The following is a 10276-nucleotide window of genomic DNA, read 5'->3' on the forward strand; positions in this document are numbered from 1 at the left end:
AAATATTTGTGTACAATTATTAATAATAATTAAATAAATTTTATGTGAATATATAAAAATATTTTAGTGAGATTATATATAAGTATTATTATGTGATTTTTTCTTGTATGATTTTATGTTAAACTAGTTTATACATTTGCCAAGGAAATTTCCCAAGTTTTATCCATAAAAACATATTTACGACCAGACCCCTCTTTAAAAAAAAAAAAAAGTATTTACGAGACCCTCTTTAACTATTTTAATCGTCCAAATCTCCGTTCTATTGATTTTTTTGCTGACTTTTCTTAGTGTCTTTAATTTATACCGGCAACGGGCCAACGGCCACTGAGGCACTGACAAATGAATGAAAATAACCTTCCTTTTTCCTTTGGCAGTTCATTAAAATAATCTAATGGAATAGTTGCATACCGTGTTCTAAAAAGCGGTCTAGGCAGTCGTCTAGGTTCCGACTAGGCGCTAGGCTCTCATGCGACGTCTAGATAACCGCTTTGATCGCCTAAAATTACATAGATCTTGTTTAATGTATTTTTTCAATTTCAATTAGAGTTTTATTTATATATATATAGTTATAAATATTCATACATTGTTTAATATAAATATAAATAAATGTTTTATCTAGTTTTTGATTGTAATTTCATAATTTTTAGTTTTATATAGATATTTAATTTAACTTTTATATATAATATCATATTTATAATGTTTTATGTTATAAAAATCTAAACCGCCTAAAAAATCACCTAGACCCCGATTAGGCGTACTAGGCGCTAGGCAAGGCACTGGGTCACCGCCCGCTTAGCGCCTAGCGCTTTCTTGAACACTGGTTGTAGAAGACAAGTTGCGATCAATTATTAAAAAAAGAGAATATATACAAAGTAACCATGGATTCAAAAAGAATATACAAAGTAACCATGAGCTACAGTAACCTGTCAGTAACATGTCTGAATGCATGTGTAATTACGTACATGTCCTTTGTAACACGTTTTTTTTTCCGAATTACATGTGGTAGCATAATATATCTCTTTTTATCATGTATTTTTCTTGTACTATACGTTATTTATAAAGAACACATGGTATTTCTTGAAAAAATATTATATTCAGTGTAATATATGTCTTTATCATGTTATTTTGTAATAATACATGTATTTTATTAAGATCACATGTGATTTCTTTTTTTAAAAGATGACTATTTTTAGTAACACACGATTTTTATTAAGATTACATGTGATTTCTTTTTAAAAAGATACTATTCAGATTAAAGTTTTCATAACAATGTTTTTTCTTAATAATTCATTATGTTTTTTAAAATATCATGTCTTTTAGTTAAATATAACATGCAAAATTTAAATGTTATATGCTATTTTGAAAATTTTCACGAAACTGTCTCGCATATCATTGATCTTGCAACCAACAAAGGATAGTTTTGGTATTTCACTTCATCTGACAAAGTGGGTCTATGGCTATTTTGCAAGAAAAAATTTCTCTCTGCTATTTTCTTAGTTTGAGTGTTTTATTTGGCTATTCTCTAATATTATCCTTAAAATATATATATGCAAAGTAATTATGGATTCAAAAAGAATATACAAACTAACCATATCCTACAGTAACTAATTGGTAACATGTCGGAGAACATATGTAATTACGTAAATATCTTTTATAACATGTTTTTTTTTTCGAATTACATGTGATAGCATAATATATCTCTTTTTATCATGTTATGTTCTCGTATTGCATATTATTTTTGAAGAGCACATCGTATTTCTTTGAAAAAACATTATATTCAGTTTAATATATCTTTTTATCATGTTATTTTGTAATATTACATATTTTTTATTAAGATCACATGTGATTTTTTTTTAAATATTTTTATTTTGTAGTAATACACAGTTTTTATTAAGATCACATGCAATTTCTTTTTTAAAAAAAATTCTATTCAGGTTAAATTTTTCCATGATAATGCTTTTTCTTAAAAAAATACTACGTAACAATGTTTTTTCTTAAAAAAAACACTATGTTTTTTCAAATATCATATCTTTCAGTTCAACATAACATGTGAAATTTAAATGTTACATACTATTTTACAAAATCTCACGAAACTATCTCGCGTAAGGTTGAACTCGCAACAAACGAAAGATGGTTTGGTTATTTCACTTCTTCTAACAACGTGGATCCATGGCTAAGGATGTAAAACATACACATTTGTCACTGATATTTTTTTACTTTATGTGTCTAATTTGCTATTCACTAATATTATCCTATTAAAAAATCTGGAGTGTACTACTCGTCTATGAAAAAAAGTCCCTAGAGTTGCAAGTCAACTAGCAAGGGCCTCTGTGTAATCTTTTTTCCAAACAAACTAGAAACAGTTTTTTTCCGGCCATGGCTGGATCTTCCTCACCCGAAGAACTGCCACCACAACATCAAGTGTTCATTCATTTCCGTGGCCGGGATTTGCGTTATGGATTCGTGAGCCATCTTGAGAAGATCTTGAAAGATCATAAAATTGAGGTCTTTGTCGACAGCGGTGAAGACAGAGGCGAACACCTAGAAAATCTATTGACGAGGATAGAGGAATCGCGAATCGCTCTGGCTATCTTCTCTGAGAATTACACCGAATCAGAATGGTGCTTGAGAGAGCTAGCGAAGATCAAGGATTGTGTGGATCAAAAAAGACTCGTGGCTATTCCCATCTTTTACAAAGTGGAGCCATCCACCGTGAAATACTTGATGGGAGAGTTCGGTGATGCATTCAGGAAGCTGGCCAAGAATGATAAGAGGAAGAAAGAGTGGAAAGCAGCTTTGAGAGCGATTCCTGAGTTTATGGGCATCCCGGTGCACGAGAAAAGGTATTGATTTTAATTTGCCCAAATGATTAACAGGTTCTAACATTTAGTAATAAAGTTATCAATTTTTCCAAAAAATAATATCCTAAAAACCAATTTAATTATAAAGTTAATGAATTGTTATTTAATTACAATTTATTTTTTTCTTTTACAAATTTGGTAAAGTTTTGTTATAATTGTAGGTAAACATTATTTAATTAAAATTTGCTGCAATTTTATAGAATATCGGTTAGAAATTTTCAACAAAATACGATTATTGGAAGCATTTGTTTAAACATAAAATTTGAAAACTTTGCAACAAAATACGATTATTGGAAGCATTTGTTTAATTAAATAACTGAGATTGCAACTAGTATAGGGCTGAAAAATCAGCCAACCCGTCCTAAGATGATGATTGTTTCTTCCATTATCACCCGCAAACGCTATTTGCAGATAGTTGTGGTTGTAGGCGTTTGACAACAATTACGGAAATTGTTTCACACCTATAGGATTTCGGGAAGGTTACAATCTTACTAGCTACTAGGATATGATCCGCGGTACACCGCGAGTTAATTATTTGATATTTTTTTTTATCTTTTTATAAACTTATGAATTTGTTGTGTATAATAATTTTTGTTGTACACTGCGGGTTACATGCGTTGTATATAAAAATAAATATTTTAAGTTGTATTTGTTTTGTTTACTCTTTAAGCTTGTATAATTAAATTTTGATTTGTTAATTCTAGGATTTCACCCGTGGTATATTGTTCCGTATTAATATCGATCCAAACCCGTCCCACCATATACTCATGTCCTGTGGAATTAAACATCATTTTCTTATTTTTTAATAACACTTTTATTTAAAAGACATATAATTCGAGTCGATTTAAAAGTTTATTTTCAAATGTTTTCCATAATATATATTTTTTAAATTAGTATGTGTTTTTGGACCAACCCGTAAAAACAATTTATAATTGTATCTTAACAAACGAAATATTTGTATTTTGATTTGTTAATTTTAGGATCTCACCCGTGGTATACTGTCCCGTTTTAGATAATTATAGAAATTAAGAAAATATCTGAATGACTCAATTTCGAGTCAGAATAAAAAAAACGACTTGATTAAAAATGTGCAATTTGTTCTTAAAAAAATGTTAATATAGATTACACACATACTTTTTTTCTTCATCGATTGAGTAATATATGTTTGTTTTAAGAAATTTGAATCATAACATATGCAGAAAAAAAAAACTAAAATTTATTAACTATATATATTTTATAATAATTCAAAATAATATAAATATAAGATCAAATAAAAGTGAAATGAGAATCATATATTGATGTTTAAATTAGGTAGAGAGGTTTTAGGAAATTAGCTCAAATTTATTATATTAGCATTAAATTATCATAATTGATTTCCTAATCTATAAAAATTGTAAAGAATATACCATAAATAAATAGTTTAGATATAGTAATTAGTTGAGAAAATATATATAATTTAGATTTTATTAGGTATTTTCGTTTTTAAATTTTGCCATAATTTAAGGAAAGATCCGATTGACGATTTCCGGGTCAAAATCAGAAAAAAACCCGATCCGATTAGAGGAGCAAATTTGTACTTCAAAAATGTTAAGTAGATTTTCATCACTCGTATTGCAGCCCCGAGAGTGAAATACTCAAAACAATTGTGGAGGCGGTTAAGAAACAGCTGAAGGCGGTTAAATCTCCATTGGAGGGAAGCCAAAACGCCTCTGAGGAACCTTCAGTATATAGCGACACTGGAACTTCCTTAGGGGGTGCAAAGGATAAGACTTTTGGAATTTTTGGAAACGAACAACGCCTAAAAGAATTGGAAGAGAAGCTGGATATTAAGGACACTAGAACTCTTATCACTGGAATTGTTGGGATGCCTGGAATTGGTAAAACTACAATGCTGAAGGAACTCATTGAGAAGTGGAAGGGAAAGTTTTCTAGGCATGCGTTTGTCGATCGAATCCGTGAAAAGTCATATAACTCCGATTTAGAGTGCTTGACCATATCGCTATTTGAAAAGCTACTACCGGAGTTGAATAACCCCCAAGTAGATAGTATAACAAAGGGTCAACTGCGCAAACGCAAAGTTCTTGTCGTTCTTGATGATGTTAGTGAAAGGGAACAAATATATGCTCTTCTTGGGATATATGATCTTCAAAATCAACATGAGTGGATCAGTGATGGCAGCAGGATTTTCATTGCAACAAACGACATGTCCTTATTAGAAGGTCTCGTTCATGACACTTATGTGGTACGGCAATTGAACCACAAAGACGGCATGGATCTTTTTCACCATCATGCCTTTGGTACTAATCAGGCCATTCCTGAAGATCGCATTAAGCTTTCAGATGAGTTTGTGCATTATGCCAGAGGCCATCCACTAGCTCTCAAAATATTGGGTACAGAGCTTTGTGAGAAAGATATGAAGCATTGGGAAACAAAACTGAAAATACTCGCTCAAAAGCCCAAAACTTATATTAGACAAGTGGTGCAAGTAAGTTATAACGAATTGAGTTCGGAGCAGAAAGATGCATTTCTCGACATAGCATGTTTCAGGTCGCAGGATGTGGATTATGTAGAAAGTTTACTGGTTTCATCTGACCCCGGATCTGCTGAAGCAATTCAAGTTCTCAAGAATAAGTTCCTGATTGATACTTGTGACGGTCGGGTGGAGATGCATGATCTAGTCCATACATTTTCTAGGAAACTTGATCTTAAAGGTGGTAGCAAACAACGGAGATTGTGGCGCCATGAAGACATAGTCAAGGAACGCACAGTTAATCTACTGCAGAACAGAATTGTGAGAGTAGAAGAAGTTCCTCTAGATTTTTATTGATCAAAGCTTACATTGTTTTCCTCTTTGCTAATATTGCTCTGGTTATTGTTATTATATATTATTCCCAGGGAGCTGCCAATGTCAGAGGTGTCTTCCTAGATTTGTCTGAAGTGCAGGACGAAATCAGCTTAGACCGTGAACATTTGAAAAAAATGCGCAATCTCCGGTATCTCAAGTTCTACAATTCTCATTGTCATCAGGAATGTAAAACCAACGCTAAGATTAATATTCCCGATGAACTTGAGCTACCATTGAAAGAGGTCCGATGCTTCCACTGGCTAAAATTCCCATTAAAAGAAGTTCCAAACGATTTCAACCCGATTAATCTCGTCGACCTTAAGCTGCCCTTCAGCAAGATTGAAAGACTTTGGGATGGTGTTAAGGTGTGTTTCTTAGTAAACAGTTTTATAGCCTTTTGCGTTAACCTGTGTAGTTTTTTCTGACTGGCCGCTAAATAAATGTTTTGCTGTCACAGGATACACCAGTCTTAAAGTGGGTCGATCTCAATCACTCAAGTCTGTTGAGCAGCTTGTCAGGATTATCTAAGGCTCCAAATCTTCAAGGACTGAACCTTGAAGGGTGCACAAGTCTTGAATCTCTTGGAGATGTGGATTCGAAATCACTGAAAACTCTCACCCTCAGCGGCTGCACAAGCTTCAAGGAATTCCCGTTGATTCCAGAAAATCTAGAAGCTTTACACTTAGACAGAACAGCTATAAGTCAACTTCCTGACAACATAGTGAACCTCAAGAAACTTGTCTTATTGACTATGAAGGACTGCAAAATGCTGGAGAATATCCCGACCGAGGTTGATGAGCTGACAGCTCTTCAAAAACTGGTACTCTCTGGTTGCTTAAAGCTCAAGGAATTTCCAGCAATCAACAAGAGCCCTTTAAAGATTTTATTTCTGGATGGGACATCCATCAAAACGGTGCCGCAGTTACCCTCAGTGCAGTATTTATACTTAAGCAGAAATGATGAGATCAGCTACCTTCCAGCTGGCATCAATCAACTATTTCAGTTAACATGGCTGGATTTGAAATATTGTAAGAGTCTTACATCTATTCCAGAGTTGCCACCAAATCTTCACTACTTAGATGCACACGGCTGTAGCTCATTGAAGACTGTTGCCAAACCGCTAGCCCGTATCTTGCCGACCGTGCAGAACCATTGCAGTTTCAATTTTACCAACTGTTGTAAGCTGGAGCAAGCTGCAAAGGATGAAATCACATTGTATTCTCAAAGGAAATGTCAGTTGCTGTCATATGCTCGTAAACACTACAATGGGGTATGGCTCTCTCTATATCTATATGTTTCTAGGAAACTCCACAATTTATGATTTTTCTTATTTATAATTTTGCAGGGTCTTAGTTCAGAGGCTTTGTTCAGCACTTGCTTTCCTGGATGTGAGGTGCCTTCTTGGTTTTGTCATGAAGCGGTTGGATCTCTGTTAGGACGCAAACTCCCCCCACATTGGCATGAAAAGAAGCTTTCTGGAATATCTCTCTGTGCTGTAGTCTCATTTCCTGCTGGCCAAAATCAAATCAGCAGCTTCTCGGTGACATGCACCTTTAATATAAAAGCTGAAGACAAATCTTGGATCCCCTTTACTTGCCCGGTAGGAAGTTGGACTAGAGATGGAGACAAGAAAGACAAGATTGAGTCAGATCATGTTTTTATAGCCTACATTACTTGCCCGCATACGATAAGGTGTCTTGAAGATGAGAACTCTAACAAATGCAATTTTACTGAAGCCTCCCTTGAGTTTACTGTGACAGGTGATACAGGTGTGATAGGAAAATTCAAGGTGTTGAGGTGCGGTTTGAGTTTGGTGTATGAAAAAGATAAAAACAAAAACAGTTCTCATGAGGTAAAGTTTGACTTGCCTGTTGAAGAACATCAATACGGCATGATAGAGGATGAGAGAAAAAAAGAAAAAGGGACATTGGTCCATGAAAGAAGAAGACGAACTTTATCAAAACAAAAAACAGCGTAACTCCAAGGCGGGATGAATATGTTTCAGGTGAACCACATTCTTACAAAAAAAAAACTCCTAGTAGTTGTTATAAAGAAGATTGTTCCTTAGTATGTCATTGGTGGAGAAAAATCCTCCTGGAGCAGTTGGTGTTCTTTTTGCTCTCTGTTGTAAAGCTACAACAACATCTGCTTCCTCCAAAAGCCCATCTTTTACCATCAGGCTAAATGATTTGGCAGAGTGATTTTTCTTTACAAAACCTTCTTTTTTACCATCATTTTATTTTATTTTGAATTCAGACTTCACAGTTCTGTCAAGTTACAGAGCAGAAAGGTAATCTCTTATTTCAGGGTCTGTGTATGACTCTGGTATCATTTTAAGCTCTGTGTGTAAGACTTTTCTTTTGAGGTTTGTGAAGAATTTTGTTTTCCTAATTCTATCTCACATTACTAAAATCCAACATAGCCAAAAACTCGTCTTTCTAATAAATTTTGATTTAAATAAAGTTTTCAAAAGAATTTTTGTAAGTGATCAAAACTTATGTTTTTCTTCATTTGATTCGTTCATGCGAGAATGATGAATATCAAAATTAAAAATCCCAATTCAGAAACATTACAATCCACAAAGACAACATAGTTTTTAGACTCGAACCAAAACATAACCGGAATCATCCAACCGTTCTTGCACAGCAAGAAGCCGGTTTACATAGACCAACATCCTCCACTGAACCGAACAAAGATGGAGCTTAACTTTTAGCAAAGTACGTTGTTATTCTTCACCACCTAAACCAAACATTACAACAAACGCAACTGAATACACATTTTTATCAACAGAAAATTACCTCTTCACTCCCATGGCATAAAATCATCCAATGTTCTTGGCATTAATGACTTAGATTTTTGCAGGACGGATTTCAATTCCTAGAATGATCAAGCCGCGCTTCCAATTGAGCAACTTAGTCTCTAGAGCACTTATCTCAATTTCATCACTATACATTTCTCCTTCAGTGAAGAATTCCCCAAGCTCAATCTCCATCCATCCATCTCGTCTCTTCTCTGGTTTCACTCGGTTACTAATTCCCTTCTCTCCCCTAAAAAACCGCTCATCAAAGCATATGGATCTTCTAGAAGGTTCATGTCCCACCACTCCCACTGCAGCTTCTATGGCCACATCTTTAAAGCCAGAACAGTTATCCTCTTTCTTGAACACAATGTAAGCCGAGTAACGAGTTTCTGGAGATAGGACACAAGTATTCACTCTGCCACAAATCTTGAACCAACATACGCTGACAAGCTCCGCTACTTTTCCAAACCTGCATAATACAGGGCAACATTTGACTGAGGCAAAGACAACCATGTACAGTATGGGAACATTTTTTCAAGGAGTCATTACAACAGCATTAATGCAAAGATAATGGAAAAGGGTACCTAGCTTCAGGAATTCGAATCCAATGCCAATGGTCAATATTTTCTCCCCATATGATACTGAGGTTATCCGCTAATAACATGATACAATTCTTCCCATTCGCTTTATCTAACCAGAAGCTCTGGTTTCGGAAAAAAAAAAAAAAAAAAAATAATCATGAATAGCAACGAGTTAGAAACTTCAAAGTTATACCAAATTTTGCACAAAATAGCAGAGATTTTCTGATTCAAGCTTGTTTTGTAGCCATAATTCTATTATTATTCTCAAATCATATGAACAAAGTGCAAAACCGATGAATAGATATGCATATATATACCATTTTTCCATTATCGATTAGAACCGGATCGCCGCAAAGAGCGAAATAGAGCTCCTTCTTCAATGAGAAATCCCGCGATCCAGGAACCAGAGATTCACAATCCGGCGGAAGAAATTTCTCCCATACGGTATCTGACTTGGCCGCCGCTTCGAAGAGTCTCGAAACCGAAGCGACTACGCACGCGTCTAGAGGACTGGTGAAAGATATTATGTTGGAGATGCAGTCCTCAGGCAAGGAATTGAACGATGCGACATTCTTTCCTCCGTCTTCGCCGTTAGTTTGCCACATTGGTGGGCTTGTTAAAGGAAACTGAAGAAAAGCTTGATATCAAAATGTTTTGTGAAAACTACTACAAGTGTTTATCTCAAACACTATCGTATATGTCTTATTCAATCCCTATAAACTTCTTTGACAAGATCGTAGAGTTCATACTATACTGAGTCAACAACATCCAGTAGCTATGATAGTCTGAAGACTTCGTCTTACATAAGTCGTTTGTTTACAAAACTACCCCTTGTTCTTAACGCGTGGTCTTGTAACAATACTAATTACACTCCTGGGCCTTGGGCTTAGCTTTTCAAATCTAGTGACATATCTTCGTTGAAATAAATAATACTCTCCCATTCTTTCCTAAATATTCTCTGTAGATTTTCATGGAGTATGCAATGAAGTTGAAAAAGCTTGATGTTCCCATGATCAAATTCTCATGAGCTCTTATTGTCAAAAACAAATTTATCATAATCTCCAATCTATATATACATTTTTGAAGTACACATATGAAATAAATCGTGGAGTTGCCACTTATTTACAAGAAAATGTCATTGTCATAAATGTTTATCTATTAATTAATATTACAAATTGATTAATGTTAG

The 10276-nt window shown here is 34.4% G+C and overlaps 2 protein-coding genes across 2 annotated transcripts; one reads left to right on the forward strand and one right to left on the reverse strand.

Annotated features, from left to right (window-relative positions):
- The first annotated feature begins 2296 nt into the window (after positions 1 to 2296).
- On the forward strand, positions 2297 to 7963 carry LOC9299585 (disease resistance protein RPS4). The gene is made up of 5 exons (XM_002863463.2): positions 2297 to 2843; positions 4479 to 5652; positions 5757 to 6071; positions 6164 to 6976; positions 7052 to 7963. The coding sequence occupies exons 1-5, from the start codon at positions 2377 to 2379 to the stop codon at positions 7682 to 7684; spliced, it is 3402 nt and encodes a 1133-aa protein (XP_002863509.1). The 5' UTR covers positions 2297 to 2376; the 3' UTR covers positions 7685 to 7963.
- A 279-nt stretch (positions 7964 to 8242) lies between these two features.
- Positions 8243 to 9865, reverse strand: LOC9299586 (F-box protein PP2-B10). The gene is made up of 3 exons (XM_002865218.2): positions 9405 to 9865; positions 9091 to 9209; positions 8243 to 8975 (listed from the first exon to the last, which is right to left on the reverse strand). Exons 1-3 carry the CDS (start codon positions 9690 to 9692, stop codon positions 8555 to 8557), a joined length of 828 nt encoding a protein of 275 aa, XP_002865264.1. The 5' UTR covers positions 9693 to 9865; the 3' UTR covers positions 8243 to 8554.
- Between the last annotated feature and the right edge of the window lie 411 nt (positions 9866 to 10276).

The sequence above is a fragment of the Arabidopsis lyrata genome (assembly GCF_000004255.2).
Source record: "Arabidopsis lyrata subsp. lyrata unplaced genomic scaffold ARALYscaffold_8, whole genome shotgun sequence".
NCBI lineage: Eukaryota > Viridiplantae > Streptophyta > Magnoliopsida > Brassicales > Brassicaceae > Arabidopsis > Arabidopsis lyrata.

Coding starts and splice junctions, on each gene's coding strand:
- LOC9299586 (XM_002865218.2), bottom strand. CDS start 9,692: ATGTGGCAAACTAACGGCGAAGACGGAGGAAAGAATGTCGCATCGTTC. Junction 9,210..9,404: donor TAATCGATAATGGAAAAATG/GTATATATATGC, acceptor TTCCGAAACCAG/AGCTTCTGGTTAGATAAAGC. Junction 8,976..9,090: donor ATTCGAATTCCTGAAGCTAG/GTACCCTTTTCC, acceptor TGTATTATGCAG/GTTTGGAAAAGTAGCGGAGC.
- LOC9299585 (XM_002863463.2), top strand. CDS start 2,377: ATGGCTGGATCTTCCTCACCCGAAGAACTGCCACCACAACATCAAGTG. Junction 2,844..4,478: donor ATCCCGGTGCACGAGAAAAG/GTATTGATTTTA, acceptor CTCGTATTGCAG/CCCCGAGAGTGAAATACTCA. Junction 6,072..6,163: donor GACTTTGGGATGGTGTTAAG/GTGTGTTTCTTA, acceptor TTGCTGTCACAG/GATACACCAGTCTTAAAGTG.